Source organism: Alternaria triticimaculans (assembly GCF_023758025.1).
Source record: "Alternaria triticimaculans strain BMP 0046 chromosome Unknown scaffold_38, whole genome shotgun sequence".
NCBI lineage: Eukaryota > Fungi > Ascomycota > Dothideomycetes > Pleosporales > Pleosporaceae > Alternaria > Alternaria triticimaculans.
The window spans coordinates 28221-50290 of NW_026055995.1; the positions used below are offsets into that span (position 1 = coordinate 28221).

Here is a 22070-nt window from a genome sequence, read left to right on the forward strand (position 1 = left end):
ATAGTAATATTATAGTAAGCTAGTAAGTATACTACTTCTAGTAAAGAAAAACTTTACACTATTATAGTTCTATAAAGTATTATAAAAAAAAGGCTAATATAAATAGCTTAGAGAAGTATTATAAAAAGTAAGTTAAAGTATCTAGTTTTATAGGCTAGTAGTAGTAGTAGTAGATTTACTAATATTATAATAGCTACTTATTTTAACTAGAAGATATATAGCTTTAGAAACTTAGTAGTTCTTTTATTATAGTTATAGAGGTAGTTATAGTCTAAGTAGTATTATATTTAAGTTTATTAGTAGTAGATACGTAGCTTTAGAAATCTAGTAGTTTTTTTATTATAGTTATATAAATAGTTATAGTCTAAGTAGTATTATATTTAAATTTATTAAAGTAGATAGATAATATTCTATCTAGTTATACTTAATAGCTATAAATCTAGTAAGTAGTATAGAGATTAGTTTTAGTTTAAAATACTTAAGGCGTAGTATATAAAAAAGGTATAGTTAGTCTATTACTAGGTACTAGTAAAAGATTTATTTCTTAAACTACTATAGCTATAAGTTATACTCTAAAAGAGTAGATTTAGTATTTTACTAGACTATCTTTCTTTTACTACTTTACTTATAAACTTTCTTAGTAAAAAGTTATATAAGCGTAACTTATTTAGATAAAATATTTTTAAAATTAATTATAGTAGTAGAGTTAGAAGTAGTATAGTTTTTAGATAGAGCTTTACTTTAAGAAAGATATACTAGTTACTATAAAAGTACTTAGAACTCTATATATAATAAAGTATAGCTTTATACTTATAAAAAAGTATAGCTAAATAGTTATAAGATAGTATAGCTAAAAGAGCGTAGTACGTTTAAGTAAGTAAACCTTAGCTTTATAAGTAAACTACTTTAAGTATAAAACTAGTAAAGCTTACTAATAAGTAATATATTACTATAAGTACTTTAAGATTTTAAAGAAGTTTTTTAGTAAGTTTTTACTTAAAGTAGTTACTAGTTACTAAGAGTAGATAGTAATATAAGTATAGTATATACTAATATCTAGTTATAGTAATAAGAGCTTATAGTATATAGCTTAGTAGTAAACTTAAAAAACTTAACTTTTCTTATAAAATTCTTACTAGCTTTATATAGCTTTTTAGAGTAAAAAAGCTAAATAGAAAAGTAGTTTAGCTATAGATTATTTTTAAATAAAAGTTAGTATAAACTAGAAATAAACTAAGTTTCTACTTTTAAAAAAATAATATCTACTTATAAGTAGCTTTAAAAAAAGCTTAGAACTTTAAAAGTTTTAATAATACTTTATACTATCTATAAAACTTATAGTATAATAGTTAAGTAGTAAAAGTTAGCTTTAATAAATATAATAATATTATAAGTATAGATAATAGTATCTCTAGAGAGAGCTAGTAGGCGTATTAGACTAGGCTCTCTAATATTAGTAAAGAGTTAGATAGTAGTTATAAATTAAGTAAAAGTTAGTACTAGTAATTAGTATAAATATAGTACTTTAGAAAAAATAATTATATTTATTAGAAATCTATAGGCTAATAGAGTAAGCGTTAAAAAGTATAATTTAATTACTACTATTATTAGAAAGAGTATTTAATACTATAGTAGTATATAGAAAAGAACTTATAAAGTAGATAGTAGAGCGCTTTTTATTCTAGTAAAAATATAAATAGTAGTTTTTTCTACTAAGCTAAGTATATACCTACTAAGTTTAAGTAGAAAAGCTTATTTATAAAGTTAGAGTCTACTATCTTTAAAGTTATAACTTTCTAAAAAGTAGTTTATAGTATTAAGATTTACGTAGTAGCTAAAGTATTAGTAAATATAAATTATAGTTTTATAGTAGTTATAATTTATACTAGTAAAGTATAAAAAAACTTACTATTACTAATATTATCTACTATAGATTTAGTAGTATATATACTTAAAAGAACTATATAGTATAAAGCTTTATTTAGTATAATTATTTTATATAAGCTAGTATTTAGCTTAATTTTATTATTAAAGTTATTTTTAAAAAAATGTTACTCTAGTTATAAAGAGAAGTAGTTATATAGTATATAATAAGTTATAAAAGTTACTAAAATATATAGCTTATACTATTATACTTAACTTATTTATAGTATTATAGTAGTAGTATTATAAAAGTTATAAAATATAGTTTATAGCGTAGAGACGCTTATATAAGAGTATTAAGTGCGCTAGCTAGTAGTAGTAGTACTAAAAATAATAGCCTAAGTTAAATTATAAAGAATAATAGTAAGCTTTAAGTAGCTACTAAACTATAAAGTATATAGTATATTAAATTATTATTATAAAAGCTAAGGTGCTAACTACTAAGAAAGAAGAGTCTATGTACCTGTAAGGTAATTACGTAATAGTACTTTAGTAGGGTTTCCGCAAAGTCGTTAGGCCGCTAAGGGTTGGAACTAGCGTATCTGAATAAATGCAGCAGTAGAGAAGGTTCAAGCGGGCTGTTATCCTAGTGGGCGGGCGCGTCCTGGGTCTATGCTGGTATTGCATCGACAGCAATGATGGAAACGACTGAGAGCCGAAGCTGGCCGGCCGCACCTCATTTCTCATGGACCGAACGAGTCCGATATTGCAATAGAACGACTGTTAGTATAGACTGGTAGTGCCATCGATTTGGATGAGCATCATGTCCTTACCTTTACGATATTCTTGAAACGTCTGAAGGAAAGTAGTGTAATGGCACGTGACGAGGAGAGGTGGAAAATCGGCACGAAGTCGGTGCCTCCACATCCCGCGTCTCCGATGCCAATTCCGATTTTGATCCTTTCCATCTCTTCAGCCTCAATATTTGCATGGCAGTCATACATCTGGTATGCATGTGAAAGTCATCTCGCCATTCTTCCTCCTTCAAGCGACCTCGGGATGCAGGATCTCGTCGCGTATCGTGGTGACGCATAGACACACGAGATTCGGCGTTGTTTCCCGCCAATCTCGTCACGGTTGCACCAGAACAACGGAGACGCCGCGTCGGAGGATCCATCGAAGGAACACAATGGCAAGTGTGTCATGTCGCGAATCCGAGGATCCTGCACCGATACATATACATAGCATTGTTGTTGACCTTGCCGATTAGTCGGGATCCCAGCACAAGAGATGAGACAGAATCCTGCGCCGATCGATTGCGATTAGCGCGACACCCAAAGAAGAACGACGAGATGAATCAGCGAGTCATCTGGCGTCGGAGGCTAACGATTGGCCCGGAAATTTCACCCTGGCCGTGTTTGAAGATCTGTGGCGGTCGTCCCTGTGTGCAGGATTAAACTGGTGATGATATCAATGGCCAGTGCTCTTTGCGAAGGATTCCGCAGGGGGATGCGCATTCAGCCAATCTTTGCGTTTGCTTCAAAACTTACGATTATTGCGGCTGGCTACATGCGAGTACCTCAGCCTCGAACCTGCGTTCGTCGTGCTCGGCAGACGGCAGATATGTACATGTCACTCCTGGTACCCTTGTACATATACTGGAGTCAGGGGCGATGAGGCGTAACAGCCCCGAAAAGTCCACACTGCCACGGGACGCGGGATGGAAGCGTCGAAGCAAAGAAGGACCTCGACTTCCGTTCTTTTGGCAGAACAATTACAGCAAGTGGTAACGGGGTGGTGTATGGAAGCCGGGTACCGCACACATGGACGGATTAAAAGCAACGCCAGCGCTCACCGCCGTGGAACCTTCTCTCGCGCGCCGCACGCGCAGCCCGTGGCGCGATCCCTCAGGCCAGAAATCCGGCGTCCAGAAAGCGTTTCTCCCAGCGGTACCCCTGCGTAAAGTTTGGGCGAGGACCTGTCAAATGCAAGCATCCGCTAATCGCAGTTCGCTTATCACCTAGCGTTGAGCCTCCAACACGTCTCCACCTGCGTTAGTCTTGCGTGGACGGCATGAACCCAGCTTGGCAACGGCCCTGAATCGTCAACCGTAGCCTCGTGGGAGAAGGCGGCAGACGGTATCCTGTCAGGTCATTAGGGCTTGCGTTCCCGCCCTGCGGCGTGGGTCGTTCGCCAACCTTATAGTTTCTGCATCTTTCGAAGCAGCGCCGGCGCTGGCGTTCCACTTTACTCAGGTACGACGTTCTTCACGATGTCGACATGGGAGCAGATGTACACCGATATGGTGCTGCATGCACCGGATCCAGATGAGGAGCTGCCCTTGTCGAATCGCAGGGCGACGATGTTCGGCACTACGCTCACTTTCTTGGTACGATGTCGTGATATTTCTCGATGTACCATCTGCTAACCTCACAGATAGATCATAGCATGGTTTGCAGTTTTCTTCCGTCTGTATGTCCGCATCAGAGTCGTCAAGGAATTGGGCTGGGATGATGCGTTTGTGTTCCTTGCTCAGGTACGTTCACCGTTGACAGTTTTTACGTGTTTGACATGAAGCTAACTCAATCTAGTCGTTGAACACGGCAGCCACTGTCGTAATGTGTCTTTGTAGGTGGTCTACCATGCTTGCGGTATGATCTCGACTAACATGAGTAGCTGTCAAGCAGGGACTGGGTGAGCACATGCTATACATTGGCTACAACCGTCTAGTAGAATATCTGAGGGTATGCTTGTTCCTCAACTAGATGGTGCCACTTGCTAACCAAGCCAGTTGTACTACTTCGAAATGGCCATATACGTCACCAACTGCGGCGTCATCAAGATTGCTCTATTGCTCCAGTACCTCCGCATCTTCAAGGCTGGACTCATGCGATGGATTTGCATTGGCCTCCTTGTCGCTGTGACTCTTTGGGGTATTGCCTTTTCAATCACCGCATGGTTTCCTTGCTTTCCAGTGCGCGGGTACTGGGACCGCACTGTATCTGCGAATTGCTACGGTTTCGGACTCGGAGACCTTGATAGCTTCATCGCTACGTACAAAGCGCAAGCGGCCACCAACATGTTGTTCGATATCTCCATCTTCATTGCGCCCATGGTGTTGTTCAGAACACCGAACCTGCGATCCAAGAACGTGTTCGCAATGGCTGGCGTATTCACCTTTGGAGCTGTGTAAGTCGCTCATGCCACCCGGCCCAAGCATTCCATGCTAACATACTCACAGCGTCGTCGGAACATCAGTCTGGCGACTCCACGGCATCGTCGAAACCAAAGGCGCAACCTACCCCTACGTCGACTACACCTGGTGGTCACCAACTCTCATCATCCTCACCTGCCTCGAAATCGATCTCGCCATCATCTGCGCCTCCATGCCTATCTTCTGGCCTATCATCGAGAAGTCGCTCAGCGCCATCTTCGTCAGCTACGAAGTCCAGGTTGTGGAGGAGCGCGTCGACGACTACGGTCTTACCTACGAGCTGGAGCACATGAAGGGGGACGACAGGCCGTGCAGTATCAAAAGCAGCGGGACGAGCACACAAGAGTTGACGAATGATGACGAGGAGTCACATCCGAGGAGACCACAGTTCACGGTGGGCTTTGATCCGCTGAGTGAGGAGCAAAGAAACAATGGGTTGAGTACGAATGTTCAGTCGACAGCCCCGCAAAAATGGCAGCTCTAGATGGTCATGCATATACATCTCGAAACCAATAAAAACACATACAAACAACCACAGTCACAATACGCATACTTCGCCAGTTCCAGCAATAACACTGACACCATCTTCTCAGCAAACCCTCCATCCACACCAACAGCCACGCATCACAACCCTACGTCATCCCAACTCCCCTTCGGCCCGCCATCCATTCCACCTCACCTCCCGCACACCTATGCACTTCCCCCAAGGAACCTCCCTGCGACCACCACCTCACCCCACAGCCCTGAAACACAAAACCACCGAAGACATCTCTTCGGCCTCATGTGTACGTACAGTACTACCACCCTGTCCACCCCACGCAGCTGTTACGGCCGAACAAAAGGTAACACTACTACTGTAATTGAATCGCTCAGCGCAAATGTCAATTGTCACAAAGTACCACCGGGCACAGCGACACTAGTCGCGCGTCTAGATCCGTCTGTGTCGCACGCTACATCGCCGGGTAACTTATCTGGGCAATGCATCTCCGTGGGGGCGCTGGCTGCTGTGATAGCTGCGCCAGCCTGCCAGGCACATTTCCTAGGTTGAGCAAAAAATTCTCCGGGCCTTATGTGGAGTTACGACTTGATTGCGCGCTGGTGATGGTGCTTGTGCATGAGTAGAACGTGGTCATGTGGGTGATGGGATTACGGGGGCTGGGGGCTGGATTGTCGGGGATTGTGATGCGTGTTGCATGTGAGGCTGAAGGTCCGAAAAGATGGCCATGGATAAGAGGAACTAGGTAGTGCGTTGCGTGAGACGGGAGGGGAAGGGTGGAAGGTGGGAAAGTATGGCGGTAAGCTGGGAATTGCGCTTCGGGGAGGTGAAAGTCGGTCCGATCGGAGGTTTATCGATAATGAGATGTTGGATGGATGGGCGATCTGGTGTGACGCGCAGAGCTTCAGCTGAGATGGAGAGGTGGGTGGGGAGAAGGTGTGGCGAGATTTTTTGGGTGTTGGAGGGAGTGGTGTTGGGATGGTGAGATAGTGCATAGATGGGTAGGGTGATGGTGTGCAAGATTTGCCGATAATTGTGCTTCTTTTTATGATGTTGAACTCGCCATCGTCTGCAGGTATTGGCTCTTCGCTACTTGTAGTCTTCAATGTCGCAGTCTTTGTTTCTCAGCATCTCTGAATCTTCGCATCGTGTGTTTCCCTTCTCATTCCCGGGGTGTTTGTCCACGCAGTCGAAAAACTCTCCATAGTATGTGCGTGAACTTTGACGATCTCTACGTCTCCATCACCTCACAAACGTTGCGGCTGAACACTTCCCTCCGCCTACGCTGATCCTCACATGAAGAACTCATCCACTTCCCAAGGTCACCACCACACATTACCCCGAAACCCAAACGTCGACGTTAGAGCAGGTTGCCTTAGGCGAGCACTTTCTGGTGCGATAATCATGTCCAGGACCAGTCAAACCTTAGTGCATTGCGCCGTTGAGAAGCTAGTGGTTAAATGGGTGCGTAGTGGTTTGAGAAGACGATGGTTTTAGCTCTCGTTGCTTTTACCACGTGCAGCCTTGAACTTGCTTTTTGCTGATCTTGATGTGCATCACCCGCACTCCCGGCAAATGTAAAATGGCGAAGCTTATTTGCCGTATGGCGTGTTGTGGCGTACACACCTTAGGTAGCTTTAGCCTCTAGGCCAGCTGGCGTGTTCTCGTGGAGAGGGATGCGCGCGGGGTTGTCAGGTAGTAGTGGCTTGCGTACTGCATTATGAGGCTTCCTGTCGCGTTCCCGCGCCAATGCATTAATGAGTTATTAAAACGACATCGAGGTGAGGCGAGTGTGTTAGTATAGTAGTGCTTGCTGTTATGGCCGACGCGTCCACAGAGGCACGTCAGCCTAGGCAAACACAGAACACCCAAGAGTCTACATCAGCTTTAAGTTACCTACCTTGCATGGTTTTCTCTTGATGTAGTTTGCATCTGCAGACCAGTTCAGTCTTTTGCTTGTATGAGGTTAGCTGTTTTGACGAAACGCGTGGAAGACGCGTCTTAGCGCGACCGGAATGGAAGCGGGGATCACCACTCCTGACGTCTTCTTTCCACATCGCGACGCGTCGCCAACGTCATGACGCCACCCGCGAACGCGAACGAACGAGTTGTTATAGCCGAATCTGGGGACGTATTGCTTACCCTACGCAACCCGGGTGCGCCCTTCGCTGTTTGGGAACATGAAGCCGAAGATGGCGATGCAGCCAATAAGTCTGTCATCAAAGAAGAGGGCCAGGAAGATGGAAGCGCAGATCAAGACCTGAAGGTAGAAGGCCCGCCACAGAAGAAGAGAAGGCTGGCAGAAAGATCGAGGCAGGGGACAGAAATTCAAGACGATTCGGGCGACGATGCGGAACGGCCTTGTTTTTGTGTATCAGGTTTCGGCCCATCACCTGATCACAGCTTCGCCAAAGTTCAAGAGCGAAATTATGTCTTGGAGCGAGAACCACAAAGCAGACGATGGGTTTTACCACATGGACACCGCAGATTGGGACCCAGAAGCATTCACTATACTTTTGAACATGCTTCATCTCCGCTTCCGCCAAGTATCCAGGTCGCTGAGTCTGGAGCTGCTTGCCAAAGTCGCCATGCTTGTGGACTATTACCAATGCTGGGAAGCGTTCGACCTGATTGCTGATGTGTGGGCCAATAGCGCTCAAATGTACCAAATAAAAAGTACATATGATCGCGACCTAATGCTGTGGATGCACGTCTCTTGGGTATTCAAATTGGACACGGTATTTCACAGTACCACCGGTATAGCGCTACGGTTAAACAACAGGGCGAAGATCCAAGACATGGGATTGACTATTCCACCAGCTGTCCTTCGTACGTCGTGCGTCATAATGATTTGCAGTCCATCAGCTAACTCGAGCAGAAGCTTTAGAGTCTCGACGCACAGAGACAATTTCGCAGATCATAGAAGTTTGTCACAAGTGGATTGACAAATATTGCGATACGGACGTCTGTACTCAGACATATGAGACTCCTCGTCCCTTCGAGTGTAGCTCCATGCTGCTTGGTGCGCTTATGAAGCAACTGAAGACCATCGGTATTATTTCTCCACGACCGACCGCCCCCTTCGACGGCTTAAGCATCACCAGCTTGCGCGATAAGTTGATTAGGATGGAGTCACCAACTTGGTATACACGCAACACTTGCTCTCACCATAGATGTACATTCGAGGTGGTGGGCGACGAAGTAAGCAGGGTTGCATACAAATTCAGGGGGCTCAAGCGAAAGGACTTCGTGGATCGCGGTGAAACTGGGGCGGAGTAGACGCTCGATCACAACAACGATCTGAATATCTGGGTGCGCTCACTACGTTCACACGGGACTCCCTACCGACACCAGTGGTAGCTACAACTTATGTCCCATTCTTCGAAAAAAATATTAGGGCAGGAGCCTACATCATCTTTTGACCTGTGTGTTTGTTAGGTTATGGTACTATGTATACCGCAGGCTGTGGCACCACCATCAGCCCCAGAACTTGTGCTGTAGTCAACCAAGTTATATCCGGCTTGTTTCAAAGTCTTTAGAGTTCTAAAGCAACACGTATGCACCAAGGACGCCGAATAAGCTACGTTCAAAAGGTCCAGTGGGCCAAAAGCACGATTCTGTACGTATAGTATCAATACGATTCCACGGTTAGGTACCCTGAAGCCCATCAATGTGTGACGAGCCTAATATGAGCATGAGACGTGCAGAGCTTGGCTGACTCTGAACGCTTTCAAGTGGTCTTGAACCAAATTGTTCGAAGAGACCCTGATAAGGAACGGCGCACAAGTGCGAAGTTTTGCTCAGTTCTCTAGGCATAAGCAGCACATAATTGTAGTGTACTTTGGTCGTTGAGATGAGATTTTCCTGAGTTCCGTGGTTGCGATACACTGAAACCAAGGCTCACATTCGACACGTGATCAGAATGTGCTAGGTGAGGAGTTTTAGTTTTCACCTTCACAGTCGCGCAGTCCATTGAAGCGATAAGTATCTCAGAGACCTTTCTTCCTCTCTGCTACTGTTACTCAACGGACGAAGACCATCACCACACACTACCCAGATATGGCTACTCAAGAGCCTTCGTCGGCCGACGTGGTGCTTCTCCCTAGGTATGTCCATCGCAGTATAGCACAACTTACCACTAAATCCTACACAGCATCGCGGCGACCTCACCCACCGTTATCGTCAAAGTCGGTACAGAAGGCAAAGAATACATCCTACATACCGAACTCCTCAAGCATCACTCCGGCTACTTTCGCGGCGCACTTTCCGGCGCTTTCAAAGAAACCGACGACGGCGTTGTCCCAATCACTGATGTCGAAATCGACGCGTTCGATGTTTTCGTTGATTGGATATACCGCGGTACCGTAACAACCGACATATTCCTTGAGGCATTCCGCAAGTACAAATTGGTCGCAACTCGCAGCTATATCTTAGCAGATCGACTATTGGTTCCCGGCTTGAAGTCTGCGCTTATGGACACCTATTTCGACTTTTACGTCACCAAAAAGCAGTTTAGACCGGGTTGCGGGATGATTGTTGTGCTTTGCTGTAACTTGCCCGAGGAGGACCCATTGATTCGACTCTGTGTCGACATGTGGTCCACCCAAAAGACGATTTACAAGTTGTGGGAAGACGAGAAGACTGAAGCCTTAGATCTGTCGCAGGTGTTCCTCGTTCGTCTGATGTTACGAATGAATGAAGTCGGGAAGAAGCCACCGTCGGTGCAAACATTCAAGCGGGAAGATTACAATGAGCGTACAAGGGTTGGTGGATAGACGAATGAGTCGTCGTCGAGTGTCAAGGGCTCAAAGAACGGTTTCTTGCAAACATACCTCGGCTGGGTTTAGTTTTGCAGGCACGACAATTGTGAGATGATATCAGGGTTCGTTAATATGAGCCAGCATTTACTGTTCTACGTCCCAGTTTCCACTTAAGCAGTGCTTCCCAAACGATAGGTATGCCTGACTTTTCGCCTGTACTTTGCGAAATTTGACCGTGTAGGTAAAGTTGAAGAATGAGAAGAAGCGCTGATAAGGAGGATTGAAGTGAGAGAGACAGATGTCTCTCCTCTCACCTGTTGCGACCCGCTAACCATCGTGATATAAGTAGTAGAAAGTCTTGTAGAATTCCTGCATACCTCTTTCCATCTACACCAAGCTCTTTTCTACTATCCAAAGCGACCCTTGCAGACTACAAGCGACATCTGCGTCCATTCAACACGAAACAGGTACGCCTCACCTCCAAAGCGCCACCATGAAGAAATCCAACGGACCTCGCGCAAGGTAAGTCACTGAGCATGTATATCTCCGTTATTCGAAACCATACTCATGACGTACAGTGCCGTTGCCGCATCAGAGACCGTCGTCATCGTCTTCAAACTACGCGAGAAGCAAAAACACTATACCTTACACAAACGGCTGTTGACATACCACTCTGGATACTTTCGAAGCCGCCTTGCCGACGGATCGGAAATCTATCACGTTTCCGAGTCCGCAGATTTCGATACCATGGATTTCGACATTCTCGTTGACTGGATGTATGAAAGGAGCCTTCCTGCTCTGATCGACATGGAGAGTGATGAGGACATGCTGAACGTTTACATGATAGCGGAAAATCTATCGATCGGAACCTTGAAGAACGCATTGATGGATGTCCTGTTCGATTGGCTGCCACCTTGCTTTCTCAGTGCCGAGGACCTCGAAATGATCTGCGAGAGTTTGCCACAGAATGATCCTCTACTCCGGCTTACCACAGATATATTCTGTTTGAAGGGATGGGTTGAAGAGCTGAGTAATGGGCACCCCGGGTGGGTTGATAACTTGCCACAGCAATTTCTGGTTCGTGTGATCCAAAGGATGGACCAACTCAGTAAGCTGCCGGAGGCCGATCGTGAGCTCAAACGTGAGGACTACGACATCGTTGAGTGTGTATCATCTGAGGATAAAGACGGAGAATGAAAGGTCTGGCGTTGGGAGAATGGAAAGGAAGTGGAACAATGTTTGGAGCAGGCAGTGCAAGAGCTGGATAGCCACTTCGATGGAACAAGGGAAAGCCCGGTCAAGAAAAGCATGAAAGTTTTGAGAAGAATGAACTAAGTTTCGAGATCCATGGTGAAAGGCGTTGACAATGACATGACTGAGTGGAACAAAGGCGTTGGTCGTGAGTCTGACGCAGCTTCGCAGCTGGCCCGTGCTTACATAAGTGAGGCTCCGCTGCCTTGTTAGCGTCGCGCTACGAGCTTCCCCAGCGCCATCCGTCATTTCGTATGAGCAACATTACCTTCACCTCCGTCCGCTGCCTTTCAGCCTACACACCCTGCACCAGTCATTTACACGTCGTCGCATTCCGTGATTGATCTTATCACAACAAAAAGGAAATTCAACCGCCCAAGGGTCGCAACCTAATTACCATTCACGCCCCCGGAACATTCACGTTAGCCCGGTAGGTCATGGACGGCCCGTTAAATGAGAGCATTTACTGACGTGGCTCCTAGACTTTCAACTACACCCAAATCATCATGTCCGACGCCGAGGTTATCGAACAGAAGCGCGAGGAGGATGAGCGCCTCGATACCGCCGAAGACCCCAACGAAGAGGTACGATACCATACAACACAACGCGCGCGTTAGACTTGTCGAGGATAGCGGGCCACTGTCGCGCATACAAGTCCCGATATAGAAGAGCATGCTGACAGTGCAATGCAGGAAGAGATCTCAGCAATGAGGCGACGCGTACAAGAGATGGAGGAAGAAGCCCAGAAGCTGCGCCAAATGCAGAGCGAGACGGACCTAGAACGCCACGAGATGCGCGAGAGCAAAGAAGACGTCGACGCGCGCAGTGTCTTTGTCGGTAACGTCGACTACGGCGCTTCCCCCGAAGAAATCCAGGCACACTTCCAGAGCATCGGAAGCATTAACCGTGTGACCATATTGCTCGACAAGTTCACAGGTCATCCTAAAGGGTCAGTACTAAGAGGAGGTTTTCCTTGAACGATCTGCGCATTTCCAAGTTTTTATTTGCTTTCATGCGCGTACAAGCGCGTACGTGTTGTTGGAGTCACAGTTGGGCGAAAGTATCTTTCGCTACCTGGCAAGAGTTTGGCAGAAAGATCGGAACGCTAATGAGCGTATGCAGGTATGCGTATGTGGAGTTCACAGAACCGCATCTGGTCAATGAGGCCTTGGTCCTTGACAACAGCCAATTCCGCAGCCGGAATCTAAAGGTATGGGATACACAACACATTCCACGGAATGCGCGAACGCAAGCTGACCCACGTATAGGTCGTCCCCAAGCGAACGAACCTCCCCGGTATGACACGAGGTGGACGCGGTGGCCGAGGCGGTCCCCGAGGCGGATACGGCGGACGCGGCTCACCATACGGCGGCCGTGGTAGCTACGGTGGTGGCTACGGCGGCGGCGGCGGCGCTCCACGAGGAGGCGGTTACCGTGGTGGATACCGTGGCGGAAGAGGCGGATCGGCATACCGCCCATACTAAGGGTGTGACACGACACCGACACCGGCACGCGCTATACCACCAGACCTAGGTCGCCGTTTCTGTATTGCTATATTGGGGTTCTCGAGGCAAGGACGAACAAAGGAAACAAAGGACACAAAATTGGATTGGGGAGTCGCGGTGACTATCTGTAAGATCCGAGGCTTGTACTATTAGGGATGATTGTTGGACACATGTCGTGAGGATGCGGCGAAAGGGCCGCTGGACTTCTTATCAACCGGGTTTTCTGAGGGACCGGGATGGGTTTAATATATGTTTCTTTGCTTCGTTGCGTGCAGTCCTTCATCTCGTGTGTTTATTGCTTTCGCGCGGGATCACCGCATCATACTGAGTATATCCACAGCTATGATAATCATGGCTTCGTGTAGCTGATCACATGAATATCACGTTGAAATACAACAAAGATGAATCAATCGTGTATATTACTCCATGCGCAATATGCCAGGAGACTGAGAAGAAAGTCAGGTATCATAGCCACATGCGGCTTTTCTCCCACCATCTAAGCACCCATACAATGCTTGGGAACCTCGCCCAAACGCCAGGATCCGTATCTCATCAAAAGGACGTTTCCATACTAAGCGCGCCTCAACCAAGAAGTCAAGGGCAAAGAAAGAAAGAAAATGCAAGTGCACGTCGACCTCGCCTGAGCAGTATCCGCAGCGGCTGAGCAAGAGCCTGCTCATATCATCCACGGCAGCCCATCGAGGCCTGACCACACCATCCCGTACCCAACCTGCATAACGGCCCTCACTCACCGTCAATCACATATAACCAAAAGGCATCCTCACCCCACGGTACACCACCTCTCCCCCCCTCTCATCCCCGACAATATGTAGCTCTTCCCCTGGCGCTCTGACAACGTACTACGGCGCCGGGTTCTCCTTGACAATCTGCTTGACCTTGCGCTCGTACGCCGCCTTGTCCTTTTTGAACAGGTTGAATGCGTCGGCTTGTGCTGGGCTCTCTGGGTTCGGCTCGTCGAGAAGCGATTGGATGCCTAGCAGGATCTCTTTGATGTTGATGGCGGGCTTCCAGCCTTCTTCTTCGTTGAGGATGGAGAGGCAGACGGTGCCCGAGGGGTAGACGTTGGGGTGGAAGAGGGGTGGGACGAATTTGCCTGTGAGTGGGTTAGCTGGTGTTGGGCAGATAGGTTTGGGAGTTTGGCGGTGGAGGATCGGGTATGGGCTGAGAGGATGTGTGGGGACGGACGTACACTTCGGTGGCTTTGTAGGGTATTCATCTGGGAATGCGACTTCGAGCTTGAACAAACCGCCTTCCCATATCGTCTTTTCTTTTCCTGGTATGCCGCATTCCCATCGCTTCAGGTCCATCATGCCGTTGGAGCCGCGCATGGGCTTTGCGAAGAAGCCGAAGGGGTGGTCTCGTCGCCATGACTTTCTGGCTGCTGCGTTAGCGGAGATCATGTGCGCGGGGGAAGGAGAGCGCGTACCTCTCTTCCGAGAGCCTGTTGACGCAAAGAGACATGGTGTCGGTGTAGATACAAGGCTGGCCGTTGCGCCTCTAGCTTGTCTCGTGGGTTTCCGTACTGAAGTACCGACAGAGCGTGCGGTAAAGATAGGTCGAAAACTGCAAAGACGGCGTCTTATATATCGCGAGCTTAAGCGTGTGGCGTCGCGCTTGTCAACGTGCTACGATAGCGGTAAAGGTGAGGATTGCAGACGGTAAGAGGACGAGGTGAAGTCGAGTTACGGTTGCACGTGACCTGACAACAATTATCGGGCGCCGCAGCGTTGGGATTCGGGGCTAGATCCCGTCGCGCGAAGGTGGAAGGTGCGATGCGCGATCTGCCCCGCGCTAGGGCTTGGCGCAGTGTGCCTGCCCCGCTTATGTGATCCAATGCGCATGCGCGGGCCGAGGCTGACATGGCATGTGTCTGGTCTAGGTAGCTACGATCTTCTTTACCTGTTCCTATCGTACTTTCTTGGACCCTATAGAAGCTTTACCTGTATCTCGCTGTGAGACTACACTACACTAAGATGGCGGACACAGCCACAAAGAAGGAAGAGCAGCAACCCGCCAAACCCACACCCACAACCACTGCCCCTCCCCCCGCCGAAGTAGCCTCCGACCCCGAAGAAGACGACCTCTCCGACCTCGACGATGTCCTCGACGAATTCGCAAACACGAAGCTCGACGCCAAAGCTCCCACCGCCTCGTCAATAGAAGCAGCCTACCCTAAGTCCAGCGATGCGCCGTCGTCATCCGGGCCCGGCAGGCCAGCCTCAGACATCTCCCCCGCGGAACTCATGATGGAAGACCAAGATGCGTTCCAGGCACAGCTTCAGAAGGAAATGGAGCAGCTTCTGGGCCAGGGTGACTTCCAGAAACAGTTCGACGAGATTATGAAGGAGATGAGTGCGGAGATGGGGGGCGCGAATCCGTTGGAAGATCCTGCGCTTGGGCATGAACATGCGCATGCGCATGCGAGTGAGGGCGCGGGCGAGGCGAAGGAGAAAGCGGCGTCTGGTCCGTCTGAGAAGGCGACTGCTGCAAAGGCCGAGAAGACCTTCCAGGAAACCATCAAGAAGACTATGGAGCGCATGCAGTCCTCCTCTGATACCGCAACCTCCGCCGCCGCATCTTCCTCCCAAGACGACATTCTCGCGCAGATGCTCGCATCTATGGAATCTGGTGGTTTCGGTGGTGCGGGCGAGGGCGGCGACGAAGACTTCAGTAAAGTGCTCATGGGCATGATGGAGCAGCTTACCAACAAGGATATCTTGTACGAGCCGATGAAGGAGCTAGACGACAAGTTCCCGGCGTGGATGGACAAGAACAAGGAGAAGTGTGAGAAGGATGATTTGAAGAGGTATGAGGAGCAGCAGACGCTGGTTAGGGAGATTGTAGGCAGGTTCGAGAGGAAAGGGTATAGTGACGACAACGCGCAGGATAGGGAGTACATTGTTGAGAGGATGCAGAAGGTATGTGATTGCTTTTTGACGCGCGATGCGACATGTGCTAATATTAATGTAGATGCAAGCCGCTGGTTCTCCGCCGCCCGATCTGGTAGGCGATATGAATGCTGCGCAGGAGGCGCTTCAGGATATGGATCAGGGCTGCCCGACTCAGTGATCTCCTTGTGCGATAAGTCGTCTGCTTCATTCTTCCCAGATACCCAATGTACATATGATGCCTTCCCCCAAGCAATCTGTTATACTGAGATGCCAAATTCCCGTCTTACAACATGTGCGAAGTTCCTATGATGTCACCACGAAGTCGCCATCTTTAGAGCGATCTCTGGTCAATCTCGAGTGTCTCCAATTTCGAAAGGTTCTTCAACAATCCATCATATCCATATCCATCGCGTCCCCTTCGAACGCGTCTTGCGCGCGTTGCTGCTGTTGCTGATACTGATCGTGCCCCGCCGTCGCGCACTCCATGAATATCGAATCATAGTCGTCATCATCACTACCGTAATGCTGTGATCGCGCATCCGATTCTTGCTCCATTGACGCGATCAGTTGTTGTAGCTCGTACTCTTCTTGTGCGGCGACGTAGTCGGCTTCAGTCATCTCGGGATCTGATTGAGACGCGTACTGTGGAAGTACAGGAAGCGGCGCGTCGTCCATGGTCTCTTCATCGATGTCGTCATTCTCTTGGGGTGCTTGACGCGCTTTTTCGGCTTCCCAGCGCTTCCGCTCAGATACGAAGTCGAGTTGTTGGATCTGCTTCATCAATTAGCATTGCTAGTCGCGTCTGTGTACGATGGCATCGCGTACCTGCTCGCCTCGCGACTCCCACTTCTTGTCGTCCCGGTTGTTCTGCACGCGCTTGAAGAACATATCCCTCCTGCGCTTCGTCGTGGCGTCGCGCGTTTGCATCACTGGATTGGCCTTGAACGCGCGTTGTGGCATCGCCGACTTCTCCTTGAGAGGTGACGACATGGTAAAGTCGAAGGTTCGTGGGGCTGCATTTGCGGAGCGCTCGGATAGTGGTGATGATCGCGGTGGCGTGTATGCGGAGTAGTGCGGCATTTGGTGTGAGAAGAAGGATGTCGTGAGCATCATTGTGTGGTGACGTAGTTCAGTAGTTATGGTATAAATTTAAATCGCGTGGTAGTGTGGGGTCGATATTGAGATGTGATGGGTATTGGGTGGATGAAGTTGGGAGGGAAGGTGATGATGCGGGCGCGAAATGATGGCCAGTCGCGCTCGCGCGATGGTAGGTGCGTATCGATAAGTCACGTGCACCCCTTGATTGCAGACTGCTCCCTTCCTCCATGCCGTCATCCACACTACGATTTCTTAATTCCGTTCTAACTGAGTGGCTATCACCTCCGACTATATTCGTCCCTTTGGCCTTTGCATTTTCCAACCTTTAGCTACCAAACCGGATCGACGCGCTGCATGCCGCAGATGCGGAGGTACTGGATTTGGCGGCTGCAATGTCGCGACACGGACGTTCTTCGAGCTTGAAGCAGCCGCACCGCTTCGATGAGAGTTTCCATACAGGACGAGCAGGGTTTTCAGCTCACAACCTGCTTCTGAGCTTCGGTCAGCGATGAGTTGAAGATACTCGCATAGTCGTTTTGTCCAATCAGGATCGTGTCGGTAGGCCTTCTGAAGCGCGTCGGTCTCGATTATTACGAAGGCTGTCGGTAATTTGGAAAAGAGGAGGCAGACAAGGTCGACCCATTCGCGCTCCGTATGAGTAGCGCGAATTTTTGAGAGGTTCAACTGCTCGGCACAGCTGTTGAACAGATCACCCGAGTGTTGAAGTACCTGGAAAATGATGCCTTTGAACAGCTCCTCGATGGTTTGCGCGTCTGAAGACGTACGATGCAAAGGCAGATTCCAGAATACGCGTTGGCTCCCGAGCTTCATATTCTGAATCACATTCGTTGCCAGCTCTTTCGCTTGCTTTTGCGCACGAACGCCGACTTGAACGATGAGAAGCGACGACCCCTTCCCAAAAGCCCAGTTCAAGACAGTCTTGCGTACTCTCTGTTCGTTAGGGCTAGGCAAGCTTGGTGTTGTGTCCCGACGCACGAGCGACCGCACTTTGAGCAGGGCCGTCTCGGGCAATACCTTCGGTTCGAAGAATTGCATCACTCCACCGAACTCCAGACGATATACCGTTTGACTTATGCCGCAGACGTCCGCGCCTATCCGCGCTGTTAGACTTTTGTGCGAAGTCGCGATCTGCAGCAGTTGAGTCATATGGACCTCAAACTTCTTCTGCCCTTCCATCACTTCCGCCAGCTTCGCGTCGAGCTGCCAAATCTGCGCATGTTGCAGTCTTGCTAGCGTATGGACGTCGCGGATTTCGGCTCGAGCGCCAGCGCTGGCAAGGTCGTCCACCGCTTTCGAACACTCCTGGATATGGTTCACCAGCTCTTGGTAACCAAGCTCGAACGGTGTCTTGATGGCAGAACAGATGCGGCCCAGAGGGCTCTTCTTGTACCAGCGCACGCAGAGGCGGAGAAAGAGGATGATGTATGTGAACAGCCGTGAGAGTGCAGCTTCCATGTACTGTGTCTGGTACAGCTCTGCACTCAGATCCATGCGTGGCAGCACGTCGCCGATAGCGATGAGGGCTTGCGATAGCTTTTCGAAGAGGTTCGCTCGGTTGATCACTCCCTTTGGAGCGATATGTCAGTACACCACAAGCGGTAGGGCAAGCTTGAACAAGGTATAACCTACGGTCAGGACGAACTTCATGGCACCCCACACCAGAGCTACGTACTCAGGGTGATGCTGCGCCAGAGTATCCATGACTTTGCCATAGTACATGATGCGCGCAGACAGCCTCTCGAGCGATTGCCTCATCTCTGCATGCTTGTCCTGCTTGCTCTTGTCTTCGTAATCCTTCTTGGCATTCTCCACCACGCTGAAGACATCTTTTATGGACGCTTGGAACTTATGAGGGACTGAATCGTCGAGAGAAATGTTCAGCTCATTCTTGAGGTGTTCGATGGCAGCCCGATACGCTTCCGCCGCGATGTTTCGGTTCCTACGATGTTCAGCCTCGCCTGTGCTTCATATGATTGGCTAATACTACCTACTCCTGACCTGGCGCTGGTGTATACCAGGATGAATGCGAGTCGCGCACTATCATCGTGGACATGTCGAAATCTCAATACTACTACAGCCGACGATGGGCCGCTGCTTAATGGTTGTAAATCTAGCGATGCGAGCCATCGCTAGCCTTCCCTTATGCAAGTTGTAAAAAGTGGGCTGTGCAGGAAGGCTGAGGCTGTGCCGAGAAGAGGCTGCAGGCTGCGGGCTGCGCACACGTCGGCACATGCACACCGATACATACTTCTGAACGACGGCGCTCCTATCAACGCACGTCGTTCCCATAACCTATGATGGAATAGTAAAGTCTTCTTCTACTTTCCTCTCCATCTTCCGTCATCCTTCCCGGGTCGTTCCGACACGCCATCGCAGACTGGATCGTATACGACTAGCGTCAATACCCATACAGCCATTCAGTCGCACCTCTCGAGCGGCAACTCAAGGTTTCGTGGTCAAGCCCAATCCACAGCGAGAACTACAAGCTCTCTCCGTTTAGACCACTACCTACATTGTTGCGCTGGTCATGGAAGAATTGGACCGAATGCGTGGAGCATATCGTCAGAAGCGAAAAACGGTCCCTCAATCGCTGCAACCGAAACCGGCTGCTAAAGAAGAACAATGGACTCTTGAACGACTACCGTGGAGGGTCCCAAATATAGCTTCTCAGGGTCTAAAGGGGCTTACGATTCCGCAACGGGTAGGCACACTACGTGCACTACAAGCGCCGTCCCCTGCGCGTGTTAGAGTAGCTCCTCCGCTTGTTCCGCGTCCACCTTCATCTCGTCATCTGAAAGACATAGCGAGACATTTCGCGGATGACCGTGGAGCCGAAGGGCTAGCACTTGAGGGGTTGAGGTATGCACATGACCGGAACTTGATATCTCCGCACGAGCAAACAGCGTCACACGTAACAGAACCTTCTCGGGCTGAGTTCAGCCAGGCAGAGAAGGGGTTTGGACGCAAGGACAATCGCGAAACTGCTCAAAAGACTTCTGGCAAGCGAGTACGTGGACAGTACACTAAGTCGCGGTACGACGGTCGACAAGATCAAGCCACCCTGGGTACAGCACAAGAGGAAGAGAAGGGCTCCGACTGGGGCCTGAGTTCGATATGGGGCGGTGGAAAGAAGAAGAAGAAGAGCAGTAAATCCGTTAAACTGGATTCGCCGCGACGGGGAACAACATTCAATCCGTCAGTAAAAAGGCCTCGGGAGTACTCAGATAGTGTACCTAAATCGCCAGGGGCCACAATTCTCCAGAGAGGGCGTCTGAAGCGCGACTATGCGGCATTTGACACAAACGAAGGGCCACAACAAGGCGGAGGAGTACAATCTGACATGCGCTACAACCATCGACCAGAGTCTAATCAACCTGGTGAGATGTTTATGTCTCCAGAGATGCAAAATTCTCTTCTTCCCAGTGTATCAACGGAAGAGAAGCAGGCTCAACAAGCTCATCAACAAACCCAAAACCAAGGTCAGACACGGCGTAGTCCGGCACTAGTGCATCTAGCGAGGCCACACTCGCAAGCATACGATGCCCAAGATCAAGCCAGTCAACGGGCCATAAATATTGCGAGCGGTGCAGGACAAGAGAGCACAGGCTCACACATAACGAGCTCAGACACAGCTCCCATCTTTAAGTTCGATCCGATTCTAGCACCCCCAGAAATGCCGCCTCGATTGTATCCTCAGAACATGTACATCCCGGGAGGCGAGCCGATGATGCGGCCCCCAAGCTCACGCGCCTATCCGCCTACGCCTGAAGAAGCTATGCGCAAATTCAAACGTCAGCAAACGACACCTGCCTTTGTATCCCCAGAAAGCGCCCGGATACAGCCTATCGACGAGCTTCATGATCGGTCTCCAGGAATCATGGATGAGCGGACGGCTTGCTCAGGCTACAGATCTTTTCGCGGAGGACTGAAGTACACGATCTCAGAAGACCGCACAACAGACGCTTTCAAGCGCCGCAAGGTGCATTTCATAGCTTTGGGGCATTCTAATAGCCGAGCCGCTGAAGTTGAGGAGGTCGACAAGTCTGACGCTGCGAGGGCGTCAGTCCTAGCTGATTCAAATCCAAGCGACGACACGGGCACCATGTACACGGACAACCTCGAAGATCTCTTCAACATGGACGAATATGAGAACCCCGAGCAGTCGACATTCGACGACGCCTTTTTCAACTTTGAATAGGAATGAATCTTGCATGTGCACCATAACGCGCCGAAGGGGGTTTCGCTTACAGAAATATTGCCATGATATATTATGTTTACCTGAGTATAAACGCTGCGCCTGCGCGCAAACACTGCACAAATACTCTTTTGATATTGCTACACCGCTATTTTGAACACAGCGCAGCGATATCTATGTTGCAAGACCCCACCCCTCTCCCCAACCCAGAACCAGACCGCAGTCTGAGTCAAAGGCGCACTCTATTCTTTCCTCTCCCCCTGCGCCGTACAGTAACGTTACTCAATCGACTTGTAGCGTTAAATAGCGTTTTGTTGTAGTCTTAGGCATCCATGGAGTTTTCTACCAAATCGTGATGCAAGAATACAACAAAGGATTGGTGGAATGAATGTAGCTTAAGAAGTCTAAGACGCGGAACAGGGTTTGCATGCTGCATGCTGCATGTGGCGCGATGGAGCTTTCCCTAGATGGGTTTAGCCCTCGTATAAGCCCCCTCTGACCGGTGACGGTGGGATGTATAAGTTGATCTGGACTGCGCTCTTCTTTCTAGCATCACCGAAATCAACTTTTACTAGATCCTATGTTTGATCCGGAGTCAAATCACATAGGGCCCTCAGCGAGGGCAAAACGCCCACGGAGCCCTGGCGAAGCTTCAGCAAGCAATGACGCTAGTTCTTCGCAACAACCGCCCAAGGCTAACGCCAAGCGTCCACGTCTATCAGCGGAGGAATCTGTCACGCAACGAGTTACCATAC

At 48.8% G+C, this 22070-nt stretch overlaps 9 protein-coding genes across 9 annotated transcripts; 6 read left to right on the top strand and 3 right to left on the bottom strand.

Annotated features, from left to right (window-relative positions):
- Window positions 1-4225: 4225 nt before the first annotated feature.
- J4E78_010717 (uncharacterized protein) lies at window positions 4226-5561 on the top strand (the record flags this gene model as incomplete). The annotated part of the gene is made up of 5 exons (XM_049371293.1): window positions 4226-4252; window positions 4304-4399; window positions 4551-4607; window positions 4655-5052; window positions 5105-5561. 5 exons carry the CDS (start codon window positions 4226-4228, stop codon window positions 5559-5561), a joined length of 1035 nt encoding a protein of 344 aa, XP_049216946.1.
- A 4071-nt stretch (window positions 5562-9632) lies between these two features.
- J4E78_010718 (uncharacterized protein) lies at window positions 9633-10348 on the top strand (the record flags this gene model as incomplete). Its single annotated transcript, XM_049371294.1, has 2 exons — window positions 9633-9679; window positions 9727-10348. 2 exons carry the CDS (start codon window positions 9633-9635, stop codon window positions 10346-10348), a joined length of 669 nt encoding a protein of 222 aa, XP_049216947.1.
- A 478-nt stretch (window positions 10349-10826) lies between these two features.
- On the top strand, window positions 10827-11530 carry J4E78_010719 (uncharacterized protein; the record flags this gene model as incomplete). Its single annotated transcript, XM_049371295.1, has 2 exons — window positions 10827-10855; window positions 10912-11530. The coding sequence occupies 2 exons, from the start codon at window positions 10827-10829 to the stop codon at window positions 11528-11530; spliced, it is 648 nt and encodes a 215-aa protein (XP_049216948.1).
- Window positions 11531-11641: 111 nt separating this feature from the next.
- J4E78_010720 (uncharacterized protein) lies at window positions 11642-13068 on the top strand (the record flags this gene model as incomplete). The annotated part of the gene is made up of 5 exons (XM_049371296.1): window positions 11642-11647; window positions 12067-12168; window positions 12277-12533; window positions 12707-12794; window positions 12853-13068. 5 exons carry the CDS (start codon window positions 11642-11644, stop codon window positions 13066-13068), a joined length of 669 nt encoding a protein of 222 aa, XP_049216949.1.
- Window positions 13069-13949: 881 nt separating this feature from the next.
- Window positions 13950-14571, bottom strand: HUS5 (SUMO conjugating enzyme Hus5; the record flags this gene model as incomplete). Its single annotated transcript, XM_049371297.1, has 3 exons — window positions 13950-14203; window positions 14300-14484; window positions 14537-14571. 3 exons carry the CDS (start codon window positions 14569-14571, stop codon window positions 13950-13952), a joined length of 474 nt encoding a protein of 157 aa, XP_049216950.1.
- A 512-nt stretch (window positions 14572-15083) lies between these two features.
- J4E78_010722 (uncharacterized protein) lies at window positions 15084-16179 on the top strand (the record flags this gene model as incomplete). The annotated part of the gene is made up of 2 exons (XM_049371298.1): window positions 15084-16028; window positions 16081-16179. The coding sequence occupies 2 exons, from the start codon at window positions 15084-15086 to the stop codon at window positions 16177-16179; spliced, it is 1044 nt and encodes a 347-aa protein (XP_049216951.1).
- Window positions 16180-16382: 203 nt separating this feature from the next.
- J4E78_010723 (uncharacterized protein) lies at window positions 16383-17114 on the bottom strand (the record flags this gene model as incomplete). Its single annotated transcript, XM_049371299.1, has 2 exons — window positions 16383-16772; window positions 16827-17114. 2 exons carry the CDS (start codon window positions 17112-17114, stop codon window positions 16383-16385), a joined length of 678 nt encoding a protein of 225 aa, XP_049216952.1.
- Window positions 17115-17428: 314 nt separating this feature from the next.
- Window positions 17429-19164, bottom strand: J4E78_010724 (uncharacterized protein; the record flags this gene model as incomplete). The annotated part of the gene is made up of 4 exons (XM_049371300.1): window positions 17429-17486; window positions 17557-18686; window positions 18750-19059; window positions 19112-19164. 4 exons carry the CDS (start codon window positions 19162-19164, stop codon window positions 17429-17431), a joined length of 1551 nt encoding a protein of 516 aa, XP_049216953.1.
- Window positions 19165-19939: 775 nt separating this feature from the next.
- On the top strand, window positions 19940-21318 carry J4E78_010725 (uncharacterized protein; the record flags this gene model as incomplete). The annotated part of the gene is made up of 2 exons (XM_049371301.1): window positions 19940-19945; window positions 20065-21318. 2 exons carry the CDS (start codon window positions 19940-19942, stop codon window positions 21316-21318), a joined length of 1260 nt encoding a protein of 419 aa, XP_049216954.1.
- Window positions 21319-22070: the final 752 nt, after the last annotated feature.